Below are 22,139 nucleotides of genomic sequence, written 5' to 3'. Positions count from 1 at the left end.
CAGTTCCAGAGTCTTTCACCTCCAATTCCCAACCACACGGCCAGCACCCCCATGAATTCAACAACCAACAATGCCGAAACGAAAGAGAGACACGGTGGCCACGAACGGCAACCATGAATCTTCATCCGACCAAGGGCAGAAAGGAAACCAGGATCTGGCAGAGGTGCTTCCTGGCATTACACGGAAGATCACGGCGTGCGCTGCCTGTCGCAAGAACAAGGTGCATGATCCCTTTAAATGATCGCTCAAGTCTCGCTAATTGGATCGCAGATACGTTGCGACATGCCAGACGATGGCCCTCCCTGCATCCGATGCCGTCGCCGCGGACTATCGTGCGTGTTGAATCGCAGCCTTCAGTCCCTGATCGAGGATACCAAGAACGTGCAGGTGCTCCAAACGGATGTCTCACGGCTGCACAATACTCTCGACATTGTTTGCCAACATCTTGGTCTTGAGGGCCCAAAAGCCCTCGCTTCCACCGGAAATGGCCGCGATGGCTCTTACCCTCCGGCAGACCAAGATCCACCCCAGCAGGAGGAGGAAGGCTGCGAAGTGTCTCCCCCCGAGTCGCCATCCGCAGTTCAAGCGCCCATCGATACATTCCTCGACATTACGAAGATACGCAGCCCACACTCCATCGAGTCGCCCCCAAGTACACGCGCCAGTCGCCTTGGAACAAGATCTGACCTGATCAGCAAAGGCATCATCAGCGCCACGATTGCCGAGCGTCTTGTGCAAAACTACTTTTCACGTCTTGATCATTATCTGTATGGTATAGGTGGCGAGTATCAGGGGCTGGAGCAGCTGCGGGCAAACGCGCCCATCCTTCTTGCTGCGATATGCACCGTGTCCGCACTGCATGATCCCCAGGACCGCGCTGTCTACGAGGCGTGCAACCGAGAGTTTCGGTCGCTCGTGGCCAAATCGACCTTTGAGAAGCGCGACGTCGACTACATCCGTGCATTATGCATCAGTTCGTTCTGGCTTGCGGATGCGTCGCGTATATTCTGCAGTGATGCGATCAGGCGAGCTGCCGACATGCGCCTGCACCGGAGTTTCGATGCGCTGTTTGATGATCGTACTGGCTTAGGGCATGCGCCTGATCCTTCTATACCGTCGCCATCATCACAAAGCCTTTCCTCGGCCAGCGATCGCGTGCGGCTGTGGTATCTTCTCTTTGTCTGTGACCAGCACCTGTCTATTCTCCACAATCGAGATCCACTTCTCCGTAGCGAGAAAGGCATTGCGGTTGGGTGGGAATCGTATCTACACCGCGCAGAAACCACCGAGTCGGATGTACGCATCCTGTCTCAGGTATCGTTACTCCTCATCATGGGCCAGGTGCGCGATGTGCTGGGCTCAGACAACCAGACTCCTCTGCCCCCGGCACTGGCCAGCCAGATCCTCAACTACTCGCGTCAGCTGGACAAATGGTATACCAAGTTCTCAGGCCTTTTTGTGACGAATGCATTTATCGGTGAATTCCCGAAGCGAGGGCTGCAGCTACACTACCAGTTTGGAAAGCTCTACCTAGGCCATCAAGTCTTCAAAGGACTCCATGGCCGTCCAATTCCTCCTCACTTCCTGACCGCGGCCACCATGGCTCATGATACTGCAGCTGCTATTTTCGAGATGATCTTGAGTGAGCCAGAGCTTCAAGGAGGCCTGGTAGGCATGCCTCATTACTTCCACGTAATGATTGCCTTCGCTGGTCACCTCTTGCTGGAGATCTGCCAAAACTACTATGAACAGCTCACCATTAAAGTGCATGAAGATTTCCAGCTCATAAACAGCGCGTTAAATCTATTTCGTAACACAAAATGCATCCCTCAACACCCTATCTGGAGAATGACCCCTGGGCTCAACCGGAAGCTACAGGACTGCGCGGCCAGCATTGGTGTTCCCGTCCCACCTGCTACAGAGCCCATCGGCTTAACCGTCCAGTCGGTCATCCCAGGTCAGCAGGAGGCTCTGTACTACCCTCCAGTGCCAGGGGCAGAGCAAGCCCAACCTTTGGACGAGCTCCTGTTTACTGATTTTGGAGAGTTCAACTTCCCAGACCTAACGTCCAACTTTATGACGTGATTCAGCTGAGACGCAGTATGTCCGTAATTTTCTATATAGGCCCAGGTGGTTTCTGCAAGATGAACGTCCGGATAGAATCCCATGGAGAGCGCCTTTTTGATATCGAATACAGCCGTCCAAGAACCAACGATCTTCTCAACAACCGCATCCGGCCTCTCTACTATCCGCTTCATCGCCTCTTCACCACCAACCTGTTTCAACGCATCGAGAATCTCCTGCACGGTGACAGTCACGCCCGGCAAGTTGACAATTCTTGAATATGTCTCATCACCAAACACCACATCCTTGGCCCTGACAAGGTTTCGAATAATAGTGCTCGTTGAACAAACCCACAATTTCAGATCCCGCTTCACAGGCAGAAGGCTTTCCTCGCCCTTCAGTGGTTCCCTCACGATCCCCGAACAGAAGCTCGATGCTGCGCCGGGTGGCTTTCCAGGACATACAATAATAGTCGGTAATCGCACAATAACAGAATCGACGATCCTTAGGCGTGAAAAGTCATTGAATAACACCTCGCAGATATGTTTCTGGGCGCCATGGGAGGACTGCGATAAAGTCATCGTCGACTCCGTCACCGGTGCCCTGAGCACGTCTGGACCCCCAAATACAGCAAAGACTCGACGGATACACGATTCGAACTGGATTATATGCCGCAGAGCCAGCCTTATGTTTCCCCTACAAAACCATAAGTATATTCCCGCATCGAGTTCACATTCACAGCTAGACCAAGCGATAGATTCGACTCGGCGGCACCGGACATTATCCCGTGGAGGAGGTACATATGCGTAAATTTACCCAAAAGGAGGGATTGGCATGTTTCTCGAGATGTGAGGTCAGCTTTGAGTGTGGTGATCTTTGTATTGGCGTTTGTCGGTGGTGCAGGAGGTTCGATCACATCTGTCAGGACGAGGGAGGTAATGTCTGCTGATTTTGCGAGGGCGTTGGCGAGAGCTTGTCCGATGAAGCCTCCTGCACCTGTGATTAGGATTTTCATATTGAGTAGAGGTCAGTATATGCAGAGACGAACGTCAGACCGCGGTCCAGAAGCACAAGTAGCGGATGCTCAGCGACAGTAGTACCCAGAGTATCTATACGAAACTGGGAAGGAACGGCGTACCCAGCACATGCGTACCTAACCGTCGGGCTTCTTCCCCGGTATGAAACCGGTATAATCACCGGATCAGGCCCTAAAACACGGAGACAGACCCGCTGAGTTCGCCGATGATAGTATACTCGGTGTTCAACCGATGCACACTGACTCCGTCACGACCTTCACCTCGGTATAGCTCTTGCCGAGGGTATGCAGCTGCGGCGTGATCTTGCCAGCACCTGATGTTTGGGGATTTTTTCCACTCGGGGCTACACAGAATGAGTAAGTCACATTGTGAGTGTTTGACTACAATGAAGGCTATTGCCTTTTAGTAGCGATTATCAGACATTTGAAGGATTCTTACAAGTAATTCTCGAGCATGTCATTTGGATCCATCACCTACAACTACTTCACGACTACAAGCCCTTCATAACTTGGCTGCTGGCATCCACGTAATCCAAGGATGAGCTTCTCCGCCCCGAATCAGATGATCAACGTGCGCAGTATTGAGCATACCAGGATGCGCCTGGTCGATGTGTGTGATCCCAGCCAGCTTCATTGCGGAGGCGAGTTCGTCTTTCAGGACTGCAAGATTTAGCGCATAATTATTTTCACGGTTTGGTGGTAGGGAAAGAACGTACTCTGGGTGAGATGTTCCACCCCGTCCTGTCCGTATGTCAGGGAGTATAAATACGGCCGGCCAAGTCCAACGGCCGTTGCGCCGAGGGCGAGGGACTTGAGGATGTCTGTTCCCCGTCTGATGCCGCTATCCAGGTAGATCTCCATTTTGCCGAAGATTTCGGGGCACGTTTTGTGCAGTTCTAGGAGGATGAGAATGACTGGTTGAACCCTGTCATCTATTAGCTCGCAGCCATTTCTTGTAGTAGGGATGGTAGATACATACGTATCCAACGCCCTTCCTCCATGGTTGCTTAGCATTATCCCGTCAACGCCGTACTCCATTGCTGACCGCGCATCCTCTGCACACTGCACACCCTTCAGCACGATAGGCAACCCCGAAACACGTTTGATCCACGCCAAATCATCCCAGTTGAGCGTGGGGTCAATGTACTTCCCCATCACACGACCCAAACCACCGCCCTTATTGTCGTCCTTCGCAACGGCGCCACTAATCCCAGAGACCAGATTCCCAGCTGAGATACGCTCGTCTGCTTCACGCTTCCCGGGAACCGGTGCGTCGACTGTGACGAAGATTGCTTTGATGCCTAGACTAGCTGCCTCGCGGAGTAGGTCTTCTGTCTTCTGCCGTTCAGAGTTCACGTACAGCTGCAGGAAGAATGGCTGGTCGGGCTTTCCGGCAGCAACAATCTCAGCTAGCGGGAACGAGGCGTTATTGGAGATGATCTGGAGGATATTTTCCTCTGCGCAGCCCCGCGCAATAGCTAATTCACCGTCTGGGTGCGCGAGCTTTGCCATAGCCGCGGGGCTTACGAAGAAGGGTGCACTGGTCGAGCAGCCCAAGATCGTCCTTGACATATCCACGTGCTCCACGTTCCTCAGTACACGCGGGCGCAGCATGATCTGGTTGTAACTTGCCAAGTTCGCGTGGTGGGAGACGAGGTCGGTTGCGGCGGAGGAGTAGAATGCGAATGTCTTTGCGGTGTACTTTTTGCGCGCGACCTCTTCGAAGTCATGCACTGATATACATTGCTGCAGCGGTGGTATCTTGTTCTCGTCTTCGTTAGCCAGGGTCCGGCTGTTGGAAGGTGTATCGACGGATGGGAGTTGCGCTGTAGGATCAATCATCCCCTTACACTGCTCACCGGTGAGCGTTCTCTGGATTATGGATGAGGCGTGAACTTCATCGTAGGCTTTCGAGGCGTCGGTCCCTGCGTATTTTAGGATAACTTTATTTTTTTTTCAGCTACCTCTTTCAGATGCACAGGGCAGGTACTCACTAGCAGAACCACCTGGATGCTCATCCAGAAACGCAGTGATATCATAGACTTTGGAATGAACGACGATCCAGCAGTCTTCTGCTGTTGTGTGTCTTTCTAGTTCCGCTTGCGAAATCAAGGGTCCGGTTGCGGTGTCTTCCATTCTGATAGCGCTGCACCTACCTCAAACCTTGGATGGCAGTCAAGTTGTCGAGATTTTACTCAAGACCGCGGCGACAATAATTATTCTCAAGCTCCAGGCTGATCTGGAGTAATGCGGGGAGCTGTATGTGCAGCGGAGAACTCCCCGAACGAGGCCTCGGTGGATCGCCGAGCGCCCAGATATGTTATGCCCAGGCAAAGCACTCCAAATGGACAGCCCACGCGCAGAGCATATACAACATGACAGAAGCCATTCTACACATCGACGAAATTGAACAACGTTTTCCTCCAGCGGTGGCAAGCACCGACCTATTCACACAACTCGCCAACCGCTCGGATCTCCCAATCCTCGTCGTGCTCGATGACGACCCCACGGGAACGCAAACCTGCCACGGCATAAACGTGCTGACAGTGTGGGACGAAGAGATCATAATAAAAGAATTTTATCAATGCAACGGTGGTTTCTTCATCTTGACCAACTCGCGGGCTCTCCCCACGCCCGCGGCGCGCGAGTTAATAAGGCGGGTTTGCACGGCTGTCAAGCGCGCTGCAGCGACAGCTCAGAAGGAGTTTGAGATTGTTCTTCGTGGTAATTCTACTCTGAGAGGTCACTTTCCTGATGAGCCTGAGGTTGCGGGGGAGGTTATTGGCGTAGTTGATGGTTGGGTCCTGGCGCCTTTCTTTCGGCAGGGAGGACGGCTGACAATTGACGATGTTCACTATGTTAAGGATCCATCCGGGAAACTGATTCCAGCGGCGCAGACTCCATTTGCAAAGGATGCGACGTTTGGCTATACGAACTCGAATTTGAAGAAGTACGTCGTGGAGAAATCGGATGGCTCAATTGCCGAGGAACGCGTGCATTCGGTGTCTTTAGAAGATATCCGCACTGGAGGACCAAACGCCGTGGCAGAGAAGCTGCTAAGTGTTGTCAAGGGAGGCGTTATCGTTGTGAATGCTGTCGTTGATACGGATATGGAGGTCTTTATGCTAGGTTTATTGACAGGTTAGACTTGCTTGGCCTCTAAATATTTAACCGCTAACTTCGACAGCCAAATCTCATGGTCGGACATACCTCTACCGTACAGGAGCTGCATTTGTATCAACGAGACTCGGGATACCACAGATTGCACCATTGACGCCGGCATCACTCGGGCTCAGCACAAAGCGTTCCCAACCGGGCGGTTTGATTCTGGCCGGATCTTACGTACCCAAGACGACGGAGCAGCTGCAATCGCTGCTTGACGGTCGCGGATCAGAACTAGAGACCATTGTACTCAGAGTTGAGGACCTACTGAAGAGCTCAGAATATGCAGAGCAAGCAGCGCTCGACGCGGCAGACAGAGCAGGCCAGCTAATTCTCACCGGGCACGATGTCCTCGTCATGACCAGTCGAGAGCTCATCACTGGAAATGATCGCACATCGAGTCTCAAGATAGGCAGTACTGTTGCGGCTGTTTTAGTCCTCTTCCTCCGGCTTCTCGTCCCCAGACCTCGATATATAATCGCCAAGGGAGGCGTAACGTCCTCAGATGCAGCATGCAAAGGGCTCCGAATGCGACGCGCCCAGATCCTCGGACAAGCGGCCTCGGGCGTCCCACTCTGGCGATGCAACGAGCCAACGTCTAAATACACGAAAATCCCCTATGTCGTGTTTCCGGGAAACGTTGGCGAGGTTGATACACTGCGAGACCTCGTCTCCTCGTGGGCGAAAGAGAAAACACCACGGATGGAATATCAACGCTTAGGAAGAAGCTCTCTCAAGGTTTCTCAGATAATTCTCGGGTGCATGACTTTCGGAAATCCGTCATGGGAAGGGAGTCCCTGGGTTCTGCCGGAGAAGGACGCCCTTCCATTACTCAAGAAAGCATATGATGTCGGAATCAACACCTGGGACACGGCAAACACATACTCCAACGGACTGTCTGAGGTAATAGTCGGCAAAGCACTAAAGGAGTACTCGATACCACGGGAGAAAGTAGTCATCATGACGAAGCTATACTACCCCGTCATGCAAATCACCTCCAATGCGCGTCCCAACCCAGCGAAAAATGACGGCAACCTGGTAAACCAAATGGGTCTTAGCCGGAAACATATTTTCGACGCCGTGGATGCTTCTCTCGCCCGTATGGGGACAAACTACATTGACGTTCTGCAACTGCACCGTGTCGATGATACCGTCCACTCGAATCCAGAGGAGGCCATGAAAGCACTGCACGACCTTGTTAATATGGGCAAGGTGCACTACCTCGGCGCATCGAGCATGCACTGCTGGCAACTTGCACGGTTGCATTACACTGCCAAGAGCAACGGCTGGACTGGCTTCACCAGCATGCAAAACCTATATAACCTCCTCTATCGTGAAGAAGAACGCGACGTAAACCCGTTTTGTGATGTCGAGGGGATAGGTCTTATACCCTGGAGCCCACTAGCAAGAGGACTGTTAGCGAGGCCGGCGGATGTCCAGACGGAACGGTCGAAGAAGGACGCCAAAACGGCAAAGTGGTTTGCAGGTGACCAGAACGAGATTATTATCGGGAGGGTCCAGGAGCTATCTGAGCAGAAGGGGTGCTCGATGAGTACTTTGGCTATGGCGTGGTTGTTGTCCAAGGGGGCTTGTCCAATTGTTGGACTCGATAGTGTAAAGAGGATTGAGGCTGCCACGGAGGCATTTGGTATTCAACTTGCTGATGAGGAAGTAAACATGCTGGAAGCGCCTTATCGGCCATTGGAAGTTCAGGCTTTGTGAACGGTTCGGCGAGCGGTATAGTCCAGAACAGCCTATTTGAAAACCTATAGATGATAGAGATCCCATCACCGAGCGGGAAACTGGGCAACTGACCAATTTTGGTCCCAGTAGAATGTCAAGTCACGCCATAACGGCAACCTCAGAGCTCGTTTAGACCTCGTGCGTATGGGATTCAAGTCGACAAGCCAATTCTCGCAAACTGCTCGAGAAATTAGATTGCTGCAGAAGCCCCAGAAGGCGCACCCGCCGCGAGTGCATGCTCACCAGGCGTTTGGCACTCAAGGTGCGTTCACGAGCATCGGTCTTTCTGAGCCGACGTTTAGCACGCCGGTGAAATTGTGTATGAAGACCACTGAAGCGGCTCAATCCTTGCCTGCTACGATACCCTTCTGGATAGCTGAACGATAGGCGAGGAGTATTTGTATCAAGGTCGGACCATTTTGACACCCAACACGAGTGGTAACTATTGGTTCTCGCTCTCATCCTGCGATCCTGGCGTGGCAAGGAAACTGCGCAGTTTTATATTTCGCCCAAGGTGGCTAGCTGTGCCCCAATGGGCCAGGGTTGCTTACTGGGATTATAAACAGCATGAGGGGGTGGCAGGCGGCGATGCAATGGTGAAGCCCAGCAACAGGCTAACATGGAAAGAACGTAGAGACTTTTATTCTTCTATTTATTTCTGTTGATGCCGCTTATCATCCATTATCATCTACCAGGGATTGTCTATGCTACAAAACCGACACTCTAGTAGTAATCCTGGCGCGAAGCCTGCTCAACCTGATCTCTAGCATGTCTCTTGGCCCTCTCGCGGTCAACAAAGTCCAATCCCTTGGTCTCAACCTCACGGTCAATGAAGGCTCCAGCGAAGCCGGCGAGGAGCTCCTTGGCGGTTTCGTGGCTCTGGGGCTTGCCTATTTCCACGGGAATAAGTTAGTCCCTGTTCTCCTGGTTCCTTGGAGTATAGGGTGAGGTGGGAAGGGCCACGCACCGTTACGCTCGCAGTGCTGCTCATAGGCCTTCATGGCTTCGAAGGATGCGGCACCGGCAATGAGCTCGTGGGAGAACTTGGCGCGGTGCTCCTCGTTGGTGTGGTCGAGGTTTTGGAACTCCTCGTAGGAGCGGGATTGGTGAGAGTCGCCGTCTGGAGTATTGTTAGAGATGGAATGGTAAGGAGGGTGTGGAGCCAGTGATTGTTGGACTTACCGAACCAACCCATTGTGATTGAAATGTGGTATGTGGAGGATTAAAGAGGTTTGTATGTAGTTGTAGAGAGAGAGTACTGAACCAGCAGTGATTTGTAGAGGAGACCGAGAGGTCAGGGGCAGGCCAGGGGTACTTATACGACAGAGAGCGGGGTAAGCCTTACAAGTCGCAGCTGACGCCAATGGTGCCATTGCTGGGCCTCCAGGGCAAGGAGAGATGTGGTTCAGGCTGAAAATAGTAGTCCTGGCCTCCCAGCTCAAGCTTTGAGGACCCATGCCTGGTGGGCCGGACCCAGATCGGGTAGGGTTGCCATTGGCACAGTCGCGGGCTAAGCAGGCTAAGAACCACGCGAGTGGCCTTAGCATGGCTGATCAGCCCAATTTTCGATCCAGCCGATCCAAGCAATACCTCGCTAGGCAGCAGCTTTCTGTTTCATTGTTATTTATTTCCGCCACCGCCGTGCTGGGAGGTTGTCTCAGTGTCTTGGTGTGTGACGCCACTGCGGAACTCTCCCGAGGCCAGCCATAGGGTTTGCCATTATTGTTAAGAAAAAAGCGGTGCAGGGGACGAACGCAAATGACGTATCCATGGTATCTCGCAACTGGAAAACACATGGAAGACGAAAGCTCCGTGGAGTTGCAGCCTCACAGGGCGGCAGGGCAGCCCAGCTGTAACAGCCCTACGTGTCCCTTCTCTGATCTCACATACCCGCCCCCCGCCATCTCCACCCACACCAGCCTATGCTGATGATTGATTCGTCCCATTCGCGCCGGTTCAATCCTTGCCTCCTCGTCCTTTTGTCTGTATACGCTGTCCAAGTCTGACGGAACACAGCCTCTGTGGCCTGTGGAGATCTGGAGGGTCTTGCGAAAGAGTATCAACACCAAGGACTGCTCAGCTAAGAAAGAACACTGTTGACTTTGACTGGATAATGGCCGTTACTCCAAGTTGATAAGGAGGGGATGACCTTGTACCTTGTAGTAAAGGAGGACCAAAGGGTGCATGTTCCTTTTCAAACAATGGGGCAATCGTTAGGTATATCCCACAGTAAGATAACCACCGTTCTGCTATTGAGATTTATACAATATCCCTATGTTTGCGTTACGGTGAGGGGGATGGTGTTCGTAAGGTCCTTCTCATCCTAAAGAAGAGGGGGTGGGACCTGTAACCTTTGTAGAATCTCACAACAAGCGGTCCAAAACCAAGATCCATGCCTTGTTCTCTCTTTATGTCCTGCGACTGCAGTAAAGGTTTTAGGTTGAAGGCCATTGTGATGGATTGCAAGAAGTGACCCAATTCACAGCTACCCAGTGTCTCAGTTAAGTTTACTAGTGTGGTCGCTTCGTTCTTGAATATCTATTTAGCAGTTCTATGAATCTCTGAATTATTCTAGAACATTGTATTCTTAGACCAAAATCACATATACAACACGTTCAAAAAAAAAAAATCGGCTACAATGGGGGCCAAAGCTATTGACCAAGAGGACTGTACCTGTGGCGTGGAATGATCAGCTGCAAGTGTTGCCAGTGGAGCTTCTATTGGGGATTATTTCCCATCTAGACCGTGCCTCGTTGTTCCAGCTACGTCGAGTAAGTCGTCGCCTCTACGAGGCTGGTTCAACCGAGCTTTATCGCCGCACACGGATTGTTTACGAGGAGCCATTCACGGCGAATCTTAGGCACAGCCCAGGATTGGCTCAGTATGTGCACTCTTTTACTGTTCATTACCATGGAGCCGGTTATTACGGACCCGATTTCAAGCCCCAGTATGTAGAGGCTCTGACGCCCGTCTTCGCCCATGTCCATAACCTGCGTAGGCTTACGATGAAGACGAATGGATACGACGACTAGCCTGCCAATACCCATCAAAACAATGGCTCGCGCAGAATGGCCCCAAGCCAAAAGGCTCAGCAAGCGCTGGAGAGTCGCAAGTTCCACGATCTATTCCTCAAGCTCATTTCGAACATTGCCTAATGAGGGTTTCTGTGACGCGAGGCGCCAACAGCGCAAGCCCGGCACAGGTGCTCGCACTTTTCAAGCGGTCTGTCATCGATGTTCTTGCAGCCGGATGCGAGTTCTGATCCTGAAGGCCACTGCAGTCTCGGCGGTTGACGGTGTTGGGCCGGAGGCGGGGCTTCTGTTGGTCGTGATGGAGGATGAGCTCGTCTTCGACAGAACGATCGTTTCTGGTTGGGGGAACCAAAAAGTATCATAGACTAAGAATGGCACTTTTTGATTTCCGCGGTATCTTGCACCATCCTAAGCTATTGTAGCGACTTGGCCGCTTGAGCATCACCGGCGACACCAGCCAACCGGCCGTTCCACTGGCTCCCGCCATCGCCTTTCCGCCGGGTTGTATGCATGAGAGGTGGCCTCTTCCCGTCATCACCGCTGTTGACGGAATACTGCGGCGAGTCCAGCGCGATCGGGTGTCGAGTGTCGAGTGTCGAGTCTTGACCCTGCGGGGGTTCCTTGCAGAAAGTGTCGGAGCATACTGCCCTCCAGTACCGCCTGCCCCTAGGGGTTTAACCTCGCTTAGTCATTTATTAGTAATCTAGTTATCTTAGATAGGCGGCCTACCGGCCACCCAATGAGACACACATCAATCACTTCCCACAGAAAGTCAGAGTCACGAGAGGGGCCCGTGATGAGTAATCGTCTGCTAGCATCACGTTACTTGAGGCTAGCCCCTTCTGCCCTGCCTGTACAAGTATCTGTAGACTATATATATCTCCAGCAGTACAGTGTACAGCATACAGTATACACTATATAGTACCCGCACGCATAGTAAAGCCATGAGCGTCACTCAACGTATCCATTCCGCTTACCAGGAAGAGGCCGGTATCGGGATCGGGTCCGCCTGCTTGGTATTGCCGACCTTTGGAGGAGCGATCGCCAGCGGGGCGCAGAGATTCGAGTTTAAAAAACGGATCGCCCAGGATCAAGAGAGGCAGTCTTCCCCAGAATTCGACTTTCTACAACTACGAGCAGCACCATGCCCTCCGAACCACACCCCAAGTTCACTGGCTTCGACATCATCCAGGCCCCCTTCAAGCAAGTCGGCGACCATGCCATCCGCACCGACATCCTGGTGCCCCAGACGCCGTATACTGGCAAGCGGCCTACCATACTGCGCTTCCATGGGGGTGGACTGGTACGTTTACATCGCACCTCCGCTGTGACAATCTACTGACTGTGCCGCCTAGCTCATGGGCGACTCCCTCTTCCCGGACTTTTGGTCGCACTGGCTCTCCGACCTTGCCCTCCTCCATCACGCCGTGATCATCAGCCCCAACTACCGCCTCCTGCCGCAAGCGACCGGGCTTGAGATCTGGTCCGACATCGAGGACTTCTGGACCTGGATGCGGTCGGGTGCAGTTGAGGACCTCCTCGCAAACCACTCGACGCCCACTGAAATCGATTTAAACCGCATCCTGCTCGCCGGTGAATCCGCAGGCGGCTTGCTCAGCGTAAACACGGCGCTAGCACATGCTAATGAGGTCCGCGCCGCGACGGCCCTCTACCCTGCTCTTGACCCGAGCGCGCCGGACTTTGCGACGTCCAGAACGGACCTCTTTCCTTTCGGGCAAAGAACACCTGAGAAGATCATCGATGAAGTTCTATCCGCTGCTCCGCCGGGCCCAATTTCTTCCGCTGTCGAGCCTCAGTATCTCCCGCTTATGCTAGCAGCCATCGAATACGGTCGGATCGGCGGGTGGTATCTACGGGGGTCGGCAAAGTCGGAGGAGCAGGACTCGCTCTTCCCGGGAAGACGGCTAGAGAAGGCTGGCGTGCAGATTCCGAAAGGTGGAATTACGATTATTCAGGGCAGGCAGGACAGCGTTGTACCGCCGCATCACTCGGAGCCGTTTGTTGCGCGGGCGCGAGAGGTCTTTGCGGGGCAGCCGGGGGGTGATAAGATCGCGTTGGTGTTTCGGGACGGCGAGCACGGGTTCGATGCGGAGGTCAGGTATGAGGAGGCGTGGGTGCAGGAGGCTCTCAAGACGGCGGTCGAGGCGTGGTTGGAATAGGCGACGTTGTGATGGGAGATGGAGTGAGCCGGAGGGAACTCGGAACCGGGATCTCCCGGCACGCTCCGCGCTATTCAGTACAGCCTCCAATACAAAGGTCGATAGTAACTGAATTTCAATGTCAGGGCAACAAATATAGTCATGCTATGCGCGGTATCATCTGCTCAGGGTAGCCGGATTATGGCCCGGGCTAGTTCTCTCGGTTGCCACGCTCTTCTCCTAGCGTAAAAAGGATACATATTTGAACAGCAACATTGTTAAGCATTTATGAAACCCCACCTCCACTAGAAAATTGACCAGCGGCGCGTTCCTGCATTTGAATATCACATGCTCAAGCCCGTGACCAGAGTACTAACAAGACCCAATATAGAGAGAACCCCGATCCCGAACACGGCTCTTGTCGCACCTGCATCGTTCTCAGGGATATACAGTTCATCATTACCCTTATCGCCCTCACCTGCTCCGCCATCACTCTCCCATCCCTGTCTGCCCACTTCCTCAGTTAACTTAGTAAACCTCATCTCACCCCTCCCAATATCAAAAACACTCATAACACCCTTCAGAAACGGCACGCCGATGATATTCAGCTCGAACTCCCGCAGCAATTCAATATCATCCGAGTTCCCAATTGCCGATATACACAGGTCTTCGCCAGTTTGGTAAATGAGATCGCGGGCGTCATGCGTGAACATATACCCTCCTATCTCGAGTGAAAACGTCGAAGGAGCCTTTGCGTCGCAGTCCACTATGTAAGCCTGTAGATCGCTGTTGTAGATGCCTGGTGGCGAGAAGAGCTGATTCAAAGGATCGGCGATTCGCAAAGGGATATAGGAAAGCGGATTGCCGGAGTCAAAGAAGACTTGGAAGGGAGCTGAGATGGAACTGGAGCTGTTTGTACCCAAAGAGGTGTTGTGGGATCCCAATGAGGCAGAAAGCGTTGTGGCCCAGTAGGACCGGCTGCGCTTGTACGAGGTGTAGTTGAGCGGAATCGTCTCCAAGATATCTACCGGTGCGATGGCCCATACATCCTCATGTCGAACCGGGGGTAGTTCGCCGAAGGAGAGATAGCCTCCAAAGGCTGGAGAGGAGTCGTTGAGGGGCGCCCGGGCCAGAACATGCGCGAAGTAGGGCTCCTCGATGAGTCCCTGCTCATACATGTTGAAGAGCAAAGGCTTATACTGGAGTCGGTGGTACCAGTAGGTCGAGTTGTCGGTGATATTGCTGGGATGAGCCGAAGTCAGTGCTGGATAGCCCAGTCCAATGAGCCCCGAGCTAACGCCGTCCCCCATAGGCGTAGACTTGTCCGCGATGGCGACTTGCTGCTTGGGGACGGTTATGCCTGCTATTGTGACCTCTTCGTAGGCCATCACGCCACTGGCTATTCCAGCACCGTATTCAATACCAAAGATCTGATTGGGGATTTCCTGGTACCTATCGGAGACATCGTATGTCCTGTTCAGGTCGTAGCGGCATTCTTCCTCGGTCAAGGTTTGGCCGCTCTCTTGGTCGAGACAGGTAAAGCCGGTCTTCATGACGTAGAGGTCGCTACTGCCGGAGTCGACAAGGAGCTGGAACGTCTGTCCACCAATGGTTGTTTCGACGTCGAAGACGGTACCGTAAAGGGTAGAGACCATGGGGGCTGTGGCATTGTTGCTCCGGCGTCTGAGGGGCAGGGTCGTGGCACTAGATGTGACCAGCAGACCGGCCAGGATAAATTGATGGAAGAAACGCATTGTGAGAGAAAAGTGAATTGCTGAGGCTTGGGTGCATACTCTGCAATGCCAGCAAAGCCATATTTATACCCATTGTACTGTGTGCGACAGGCTGCACCTGAGGTTGAGAAGTTGGCCCCAATATTCACATCTCATAAGGCTGAGCTCGTACACTCAAGGTCAAGGCCGAGCATCTACAAGCCTCAGGGGAACCAGCCCTCGTCTGCTGTTGAGATTGGCGGACCCACTGCCGGAACGGGAGATGGCCGAGGGGTTCGTATCTTTCGGTTAAAAAAATGGCCCCCAACTGGTCAATTCCGAGTCATTGCAAGGTACCTATTGTTGCCTGCTGTTCAGTGCTCACCCCAATAACAAGAGCCATATTACCCGCACACCCGCAGTATGGCCGACTCCAGAAATATACGAGTCATGGCGCCCTCAAAGGGGACAAGGAAAAGCATGCCCAAGGTCCGCACGGGCTGTCTGACCTGCAAGTATGGTAACAAGCAATCAGTCCACTATTAGGGGAATGGCTATACTGACTGACCCGCAGGCAACGCCGCATCAAATGCGACGAGGGCAAGCCTAGCTGTCGGAACTGCTCACGGACGGGGCGTCACTGTGAAGGGTACCCTGAGCCAACGGCTGGGCAAGTGCAGGCACGGCAGGCGAAACCCATACGAGTGTACAATCTTCCCTTCAAAGTGCCCGGTAGCCAAGCAGATCGACAGCTGCTGCATTTTTACTGCTGTGAAGCCGCCGGCGGTCTGTCCAGCTTCTCGGACCCGACGCTGTGGTCAAGACTGATCCTGCAGCGGTCGCATCATCAGCCTGTTATTCGTCATTCTCTGGTCACTGTCGCGGCGCTTTATCGAGATTACTTGCAGGGCGGGAATAGTATCCAAAAGTGGGCATCGGAGATGGCTATGCAGCGTATTGCTCGATGCCACCGCCAACTACGCCTGCATCTTCGCTCTCCAGAAGCCTCTTTTGACACGGCCCTGATCTGCAGCATCCTCTTCTTCGCGTTCGAGACCATGATCGGCGACTGTGGATCGGCGACTCGCCACTTGGACAACGGCTTGAATCTGCTGAAGCAGTGCCAGGCTACGCAAGGTTCAGACGATGAGCTCCTACCCCATCTTGCATCCATCTTCTCCCGACTCGATGTCCACGCCAGCACTTTTGATGACGAACGAGTACCGATCATGACTCTTACGAGTCCAGAAGAAACATCAGGGATCATTCACGCCGTTCCGACCGAGCTATCCACCCTTGAAGAAGCAGAAATCGTCCTAACGAAACTCCAAAACTGGCTCATGCACCATATCATCGAGCACGTCCAGCACAAACATGAACCTTTGACTGAATTCCCACCAGAGCTTCTCCACCAGCGCTTTGTCCTCTACCAACAATTCGAACGGTTCTTTTTCGCTCTCGATGCGCTCCTCTCGTCTCTCCCGGGAGACTTCTCTCACCGAGCTCTCCTCCTCCGCATCCAGGCCCAGATGTACTACGCCATTCTGATTGAGAATATCCCCAACAAAGCTTCAAACCCACCATTCGGTCCACAGCCCCATGTCGATCGACTACGCGACGTACTGGCGGACGTCCAAGCATTCCTCTCCCTCGAGGGCGCAGATGCCGCCACCCAGAACTTTACACTTACTTCGCAACTCGTTGCGATCTTATACTTTCTTTGTCTTAAAACGAACGATGCCCAAACCAGGGACATTGGGTTCTCCCTCCTGCAGCATCCCAAAATGCCAGCGAAAGACGGTCTCTGGGAATCCCAGAAAGCGGTCTCCATAATCCAGACACTGATGGACCAAACGCGGGAACGCAACCGTCTCAGATCACTGGAAGAGACAGGCGGCAATGTATTCAGTCGCGAGGAGGGCGGCCTCGAGCACGTCTATCGCGAGATGAGCAGTCGCCCGTCGACGGAGCCTCCGGATACGCCGTTGTGACTATATGGCACTCTTGTTACGCCTACAACGACGAGGATTCCGAGGGACGTTATGTTCTACTGGGCTTGTCATGCCAATGCGCCAGGCAAAACGTGAATAACGACTTATGAGAGACAGTTATTAGAGAGCTCGTTCGCGACAACATACATAGTCAAACATGAAATCCAGGCCAAAACCAACACAACTAGCTGTACAATACCCAGCTCGTCGAACTGCATCCATCACAATAACGAACCGACAAAACAAACGACATTATCCAACCCAATCGAAAGAGCGAAAAAAAATGCGTCAACAGTTATAAGTCATCCTCAGCCCCGCCGTCGCACTCTGCACAAAACTGACACTCGTCTTGGCCGCATACCCCTTCGAGATACTAAGCCGATAACTCATGTTGGGCTGGCAAGCAAAACTATTAATAACCCGATTCGTCACTCCCGACGGAGAAGACTCAAACTTGACACTCCCCACCATCGAAATAGGCGCAGGACAAAAGTCCCAACTGATATCAATACCCCTCGGCGACCGACTCAGCGGGCCAGCGACCGAGAACACCTCAACGGGGGCTAGGCCGACTGTCGAGATGGGGTAGTTTCGCGGGAAGGAGTAGGAGAGTGTGCATCCCCAGACGCCGCGGGGGACAGTGAACTCGGCGAATGTATCTTGCTTTGCGGCGCCGTTGGCATTTTGGGAGATGTGAAAGCCAGGGAGGTAGGATTCCACCGGGCGGGCGGCGTCGACGCGGGCGATTGCGGGGTGGATTGTTGTGCAGGATGTTGGTGGTGCAGCTGGATTCGGGGCTGGCCCTGGGGCTGGAACAGCGACGGCTGTGGTGAGGAAGGCTAGGGCTGTCAAGAAGAGAGAGGTTGCTTTGAGGACGGGGAGGTGCATGTTGGTTCCGTTGCTTAGGGCAGAGAGTGATGTGACGGCCGTATACTTCTGATTGAGATGAAATTGGAGAGAAATGAAGTCGAACACAGATATTGTGACTCTGATGATTCAATCAGCTTTGGAATGGAAAATTTATACCCGGAAATCTGGTAGTTTATATAGATTTGTTTCCATGAAAGGGCGGACCCCTATCGCTAACCCTTTCTCCCTCGTTCTTCCCCTTCGCCCTCCCTAACCTCCCTTTATCCCCATCAAAATGACAAACCGAGACAGCCACCCTATCCAAGGCACGAGGACACCAGGGCACGATAGGAGAAACTGAGACATACACCCCTCCACGATCGCTTGGAGGAAAAAATAGCCAGATCCATAATCCCCCGCCCGCGGGTTATTCAGCCCTAGAGGGCGATGGCGTCCTCAACGGCGTCTATATGGAGTGAAGACTCCGCCATGTCTTACGGTAGTCGCTATGCATCGCTTGTAATTCCCCTTACTACAGAGCAGTCTCAGCCGCGGGAAATTTCACCAATAGAGTATGGTTGAGGCTGAACTGGTCTTCATGGTCGGGATCTTGGCTTCGTATTTGATGCTCGGGGGAGACTCACCTGATGATTGTCTATGATGTTGTGATCTATTTTGGTCACGGAGGATATTTGGGCTGTTCGATGTCTTGAAGGAAGATATTGCTTTTCGGCCAAAGAACGGTCTTCACCCGATCAATCCAAGGTCTATGGTCGAGAGTATGACGAAGGAAGAAAAATTTTCTATTTGTACCTATTCTAAAGGTACCTAGTTGCAACACCGAAATACAATATCTAAAACGAACAGCTGAGCATGGTCGAAGCTATTGGGGTGGAAATAGAGGATTGGTTTGAGAAGCCGTGGGGGTCTTGTTGATTTCCTCATCAGCCGCATTCTCGGCCTCAGTCCGGACCAGATCCATGTCCTTGAAGTCCAGGAGTTTTTGTACGTCTTTCGTCGACAGATGAGATCCATCCGGCGCCAACCCATGTTTCGCGAGGTGTCTCATCGTCCTCGCCACAGAATTGGCCGCGGCCCCAAAGGCAAGATGAGGCCAGAACACGAGCCGCAGCTGGCTGGTGGTATCCTCGTTCAGATTCTCCCTCCGTTCCTCAGCGCACTCCTTGCTGGACAGGACGATTGGTGTTGGCCTGACGTGCCGCGCAAAGTCGTTAGGGTTGATCCTGAGACCAACCCCGACCAGCCCTAGAAGATCAGCCCCCAGTTCCCTCGCCTTTTTGAGTCGGTCAATTGCCGCGTGTGGTCCCAGAAACACCAACGTGCTCGAACGGGCGATGATTACTGTCACCGTGGGACTTTCGAACATTTGATGCCGCATTGACGCGCTCCAGAAACTGCTGCTCAGACATGACCGAATCGTTGCCATGAGCGCTCTTGGACAATGCTGGAAGACGGTCGGATATCACGACCGCGGCAACAGTTCCTTTGATATGCCGTTTCACCATGCGATCGGCCATCACGGCATCTTCTACCATCAGCCGACTACCAGGCCAGAAAGCAGAACACGTTGTGGAGAGGAAATACGTACCCCCGGCCCCGGTCTCATCGTCAGCTATTACAACGGCGGAATTTTTCATGCCCAGCTCGGCGATCATCTCAACATGGTCTTGGAACTCGGTCTGGGCGCCGCTGTCTGCGTCTGCCTGTGTCATGCAGGACCCGCACGCGCCTATCACGCTCTGAAGCCGTCAGCGATCGGCGCGGGCTTGACGGGTGAAAGCTTCTCACTCACAACATATAGGGCTAGAAACTGGTAGTTCAGAGCAACACGAGCTGAGAGGGCATCGTACGCGCCTGGGCAGTCAAGAGTATCTTCTGTTCTCATGAGATTGCGCAGCGCCGCGGCTGGACTGGGTGCATCAAATCCAGTCTCCGCCATCTTGATGGCGTTGCTTCCAAGTGCTGATATGATGATGGTAATCTAGATAATGTAAACGATAGTATGAGTTGAGAATGTGAGTCGACGAAAGTGGATGAGGATGTCTAGAAGGCTGTGCGGGATGAAAGCGCTACGAGGCAACAACCTCCCAACATAGAGATGGCGGGAGCAACCAGTGTACCTACATCTTACTGTGAACAATTTCCAGGATGAATTGTCCCGTATAATTCTCTTTCGAGAGAATCATGATGCAATTATCCGCCATCGCTATGCACCATCAGTATCGTTGCACCAGAGGCTTGGCCCTGCAGCTGCTCGAGTCTGAATGGCCCCACGAAGCAGCCGAGCCATGGCATCCTCCCAGCGCTTGGTTTACAGCCAATACTGGGCTCGGCCAAACTTACCCAATCTGCTGTTGTGCGATGATCTCGTGTCTGAGTAGATGGCGATCTGTGGCTGACTGGCTTGGACTCTGTCGGTGCGCATCGCCGCCAATGTTCGGTCGCAGGAATCTCACAGACTTAAAAAGGGCTCGAATGCGAACGCCATGGCTGGAAAAGCCTTTCCTGAGAATCTCGTCTGGGAAGGTGACTTGATGTGATATCATGACGACAAAGCGTCTGATTGTCTGCTGTGACGGTAACGTTTTTGCAGCGTATTTAAGGATTTCCTGACCTTGGAAACTCTAGGAACCTGGCAGGATGCCACTGCCGACTCGAGCGAGCCTCCGTCAAACGTGACACGCATCTCACGATCCCTAAGTCGTACGGCGGTTGTTGAGGAGAACGGGGTGCAGCGAGAGATCCCCCAGATTGTGTATTACCAGAAAGGGGTGGGAACCGGCCTTGGGGATAAATACTTTGGAGGTAAAAAGCCACTTGTGGTGCGACTGGTGAAACTCATCCTTTGTAGGCGTCACCGGAGTCGGTCTCAGCGCCAACGTCCGCGCCGCGTATGGCTTTCTTGCAGAGAATTTCACGGACGGCGACAAGATTTACTTCTTTGGATTTTCTCGCGGCGCATATACAGCACGAGCTGTCGCAGGATTGGTCTGCCAATGGGGCCTGCTCACCCCTAGGGGAATGGATAACTTCTCCACCGTCTACGACGATTTCTACGACCGGAAGATCGAAGGATACAGTGCTGACAAGCGCCGCCAGCTCGGGTTCCGCAACCCTCTTCCTCGATTCACCGTCGAGGTTATCGGCGTCTGGGACACCGTCGCTTTCCACAAACCATGGCTTGGAAAATGGTTTGGGGAGCAACTTGAGTTTCGAAACACGTTCCTCTCCAGAGAGGTTAGACACGCATACCATGCGCTTGCGCTCGATGAGGAGAGAACTGCTTATCAGCCAACATTGTGGCATCTGCCGGACGACGCGGACGGTACGGAGCTCCTGCAGACTTGGTTCTCCGGAGCGCATGGTGATGTCGGGGGAGGCGGGGCAGAGCCCCGATTATCAAATATCGCCCTCGGCTGGATGATCGCGAACTGTTCAAAGTACAATCAGCTCAGCTTTGATATCGAGGGATACCTGTTTGATCATCCGCCAGGACCCGCAGAGGCAGCTTCTGCCCCTTGGGCAACGGCATTAGGGCCGGTGCCCCATGTCGGCTTCACCCGGACGTTAGAAAATGTTCTTGCCGGCACGTCGCCTCGAACGCCTCTTGCGTATGACCAGTTCGGATCCACGCAACGACCAACAAATGAAAGGATTCATATTTCTATCAAGGATCGTGTCCTCAGCGGCAAGGTTCCTGGGGCGGTACAATGGGTGTCCTCTGTCATAGAAGGGCGCCGTGACAATGTAACGTGGCAGCTTGAAAATGGTCACAGCCTGGTGGAAGATCATCAACTTGAGTTGGAATACTTTATGAAAGGCAGGATCCGGACGGTGCATGTCGACGAGGAGGATTAGGAAGTGGTTGGACAACTGAGTATGGTGGAAGTATCTAGGATATTGGCATTTCAATCTACCAGAATAGGATAGGCGATCTGCTTCGGGGCTTCGCACGTAGAACAATTCTGCGGAGGTTTCTGTGAGAAGCATCCGTGGAATGCCAGTGCGAGTGGCGCTAATCCGATGCACGTGTGATTGGACCTAGAGCTCATCAAGTCTTATATCCTCTTGATGACTTGGCTGTTATACCTATAAGCAATCGAGCTTCCCCATCAATGTGGATGGGTTTCCCTTTCACATCAAAAAAAGCCCCCACCATTTAATCGAGTGTTTCGCATTAATATGCTCTTAGATCCTATGCTGTCCCGACATGCATTCGCTTTGTCTCTCTCTGTAAATAACACTCTTAGTTCGCTGTCCCATATCAAGATCAGTACCTCTCTGTTAATAATGTTAGTTTTCACCTTGGAAGTATTTACTGTGCAACCATTTTCGTGCTTTGTAGTACCGCCCACTTGCCCTAATAGAGC

The 22,139-nt window shown here is 52.9% G+C and overlaps 10 protein-coding genes across 10 annotated transcripts; 5 read left to right on the top strand and 5 right to left on the bottom strand.

Moving 5' to 3' along the window:
* Positions 1 to 70: 70 nt before the first annotated feature.
* Positions 71 to 2,085, top strand: BDV17DRAFT_293806 (uncharacterized protein; the record flags this gene model as incomplete). The annotated part of the gene is made up of 2 exons (XM_073762704.1): positions 71 to 220; positions 271 to 2,085. 2 exons carry the CDS (start codon positions 71 to 73, stop codon positions 2,083 to 2,085), a joined length of 1,965 nt encoding a protein of 654 aa, XP_073613022.1.
* A 1,517-nt stretch (positions 2,086 to 3,602) lies between these two features.
* Positions 3,603 to 5,275, bottom strand: BDV17DRAFT_299856 (FMN-dependent dehydrogenase-domain-containing protein; the record flags this gene model as incomplete). The annotated part of the gene is made up of 4 exons (XM_073763964.1): positions 5,095 to 5,275; positions 4,080 to 5,043; positions 3,817 to 4,025; positions 3,603 to 3,760 (listed from the first exon to the last, which is right to left on the bottom strand). The coding sequence occupies exons 1-4, from the start codon at positions 5,234 to 5,236 to the stop codon at positions 3,603 to 3,605; spliced, it is 1,473 nt and encodes a 490-aa protein (XP_073613021.1). The 5' UTR covers positions 5,237 to 5,275.
* A 200-nt stretch (positions 5,276 to 5,475) lies between these two features.
* BDV17DRAFT_299854 (NADP-dependent oxidoreductase domain-containing protein) lies at positions 5,476 to 8,014 on the top strand (the record flags this gene model as incomplete). Its single annotated transcript, XM_073763963.1, has 2 exons — positions 5,476 to 6,241; positions 6,288 to 8,014. 2 exons carry the CDS (start codon positions 5,476 to 5,478, stop codon positions 7,982 to 7,984), a joined length of 2,463 nt encoding a protein of 820 aa, XP_073613020.1. The 3' UTR covers positions 7,985 to 8,014.
* Positions 8,015 to 8,643: 629 nt separating this feature from the next.
* On the bottom strand, positions 8,644 to 9,689 carry BDV17DRAFT_270210 (DUF3759 domain-containing protein). The gene is made up of 3 exons (XM_073758658.1): positions 9,188 to 9,689; positions 8,973 to 9,125; positions 8,644 to 8,895 (listed from the first exon to the last, which is right to left on the bottom strand). The coding sequence occupies exons 1-3, from the start codon at positions 9,198 to 9,200 to the stop codon at positions 8,729 to 8,731; spliced, it is 333 nt and encodes a 110-aa protein (XP_073613019.1). The 5' UTR covers positions 9,201 to 9,689; the 3' UTR covers positions 8,644 to 8,728.
* A 2,151-nt stretch (positions 9,690 to 11,840) lies between these two features.
* On the top strand, positions 11,841 to 13,376 carry BDV17DRAFT_270205 (uncharacterized protein). Its single transcript, XM_073758657.1, has 2 exons — positions 11,841 to 12,340; positions 12,393 to 13,376. The coding sequence occupies exons 1-2, from the start codon at positions 12,182 to 12,184 to the stop codon at positions 13,215 to 13,217; spliced, it is 984 nt and encodes a 327-aa protein (XP_073613018.1). The 5' UTR covers positions 11,841 to 12,181; the 3' UTR covers positions 13,218 to 13,376.
* A 164-nt stretch (positions 13,377 to 13,540) lies between these two features.
* Positions 13,541 to 14,950, bottom strand: BDV17DRAFT_299853 (pepsin-like aspartic protease; the record flags this gene model as incomplete). The annotated part of the gene is made up of 1 exon (XM_073763962.1): positions 13,541 to 14,950. One exon carries the CDS (start codon positions 14,948 to 14,950, stop codon positions 13,541 to 13,543), a length of 1,410 nt encoding a protein of 469 aa, XP_073613017.1.
* A 438-nt stretch (positions 14,951 to 15,388) lies between these two features.
* BDV17DRAFT_283471 (Zn(II)2Cys6 transcription factor) lies at positions 15,389 to 16,899 on the top strand (the record flags this gene model as incomplete). The annotated part of the gene is made up of 2 exons (XM_073760363.1): positions 15,389 to 15,423; positions 15,483 to 16,899. 2 exons carry the CDS (start codon positions 15,389 to 15,391, stop codon positions 16,897 to 16,899), a joined length of 1,452 nt encoding a protein of 483 aa, XP_073613016.1.
* Positions 16,900 to 16,972: 73 nt separating this feature from the next.
* On the bottom strand, positions 16,973 to 17,872 carry BDV17DRAFT_270204 (uncharacterized protein). Its single transcript, XM_073758656.1, has one exon. The coding sequence runs from the start codon at positions 17,785 to 17,787 to the stop codon at positions 17,188 to 17,190; it is 600 nt and encodes a 199-aa protein (XP_073613015.1). The 5' UTR covers positions 17,788 to 17,872; the 3' UTR covers positions 16,973 to 17,187.
* A 694-nt stretch (positions 17,873 to 18,566) lies between these two features.
* Positions 18,567 to 20,118, bottom strand: BDV17DRAFT_270202 (Pyruvate/Phosphoenolpyruvate kinase-like domain-containing protein). The gene is made up of 3 exons (XM_073758655.1): positions 19,562 to 20,118; positions 19,358 to 19,508; positions 18,567 to 19,294 (listed from the first exon to the last, which is right to left on the bottom strand). The coding sequence occupies exons 1-3, from the start codon at positions 19,706 to 19,708 to the stop codon at positions 19,056 to 19,058; spliced, it is 537 nt and encodes a 178-aa protein (XP_073613014.1). The 5' UTR covers positions 19,709 to 20,118; the 3' UTR covers positions 18,567 to 19,055.
* BDV17DRAFT_270197 (T6SS phospholipase effector Tle1-like catalytic domain-containing protein) lies at positions 20,113 to 22,102 on the top strand. Its single transcript, XM_073758654.1, has 3 exons — positions 20,113 to 20,347; positions 20,398 to 20,574; positions 20,621 to 22,102. Exons 1-3 carry the CDS (start codon positions 20,314 to 20,316, stop codon positions 21,625 to 21,627), a joined length of 1,218 nt encoding a protein of 405 aa, XP_073613013.1. The 5' UTR covers positions 20,113 to 20,313; the 3' UTR covers positions 21,628 to 22,102.
* The last annotated feature ends 37 nt before the right edge of the window (positions 22,103 to 22,139 follow it).

This window comes from Aspergillus undulatus (assembly GCF_047715775.1).
Source record: "Aspergillus undulatus strain CBS 261.88 unplaced genomic scaffold BDV17scaffold_45, whole genome shotgun sequence".
Classification (NCBI taxonomy): Eukaryota; Fungi; Ascomycota; class Eurotiomycetes; order Eurotiales; family Aspergillaceae; genus Aspergillus; species Aspergillus undulatus.
Note: the sequence above shows the minus strand (reverse complement) of the source record. Positions and strands in the feature narration are given on the sequence as shown.

Excerpts from the sequence above, each read along its gene's own strand:
- BDV17DRAFT_270210 (XM_073758658.1), bottom strand. Across the intron at positions 8,896-8,972 it reads GCAGCACTGCGAGCGTAACG|GCAAGCCCCAGAGCCACGAA; the intron begins GTGCGTGGCCCT and ends CCGTGGAAATAG.
- BDV17DRAFT_270205 (XM_073758657.1), top strand. The coding sequence starts at position 12,182 with ATGCCCTCCGAACCACACCCCAAGTTCACTGGCTTCGACATCATCCAG. Across the intron at positions 12,341-12,392 it reads GCTTCCATGGGGGTGGACTG|CTCATGGGCGACTCCCTCTT; the intron begins GTACGTTTACAT and ends TGTGCCGCCTAG.
- BDV17DRAFT_270204 (XM_073758656.1), bottom strand. The coding sequence starts at position 17,787 with ATGCACCTCCCCGTCCTCAAAGCAACCTCTCTCTTCTTGACAGCCCTA.
- BDV17DRAFT_270202 (XM_073758655.1), bottom strand. The coding sequence starts at position 19,708 with ATGGCGGAGACTGGATTTGATGCACCCAGTCCAGCCGCGGCGCTGCGC. Across the intron at positions 19,509-19,561 it reads AGTTTCTAGCCCTATATGTT|AGCGTGATAGGCGCGTGCGG; the intron begins GTGAGTGAGAAG and ends TGACGGCTTCAG. Across the intron at positions 19,295-19,357 it reads CGATGAGACCGGGGCCGGGG|ATGCCGTGATGGCCGATCGC; the intron begins GTACGTATTTCC and ends TGATGGTAGAAG.
- BDV17DRAFT_270197 (XM_073758654.1), top strand. The coding sequence starts at position 20,314 with ATGACGACAAAGCGTCTGATTGTCTGCTGTGACG. Across the intron at positions 20,348-20,397 it reads TCTGATTGTCTGCTGTGACG|GAACCTGGCAGGATGCCACT; the intron begins GTAACGTTTTTG and ends TGGAAACTCTAG. Across the intron at positions 20,575-20,620 it reads TGGGGATAAATACTTTGGAG|GCGTCACCGGAGTCGGTCTC; the intron begins GTAAAAAGCCAC and ends CATCCTTTGTAG.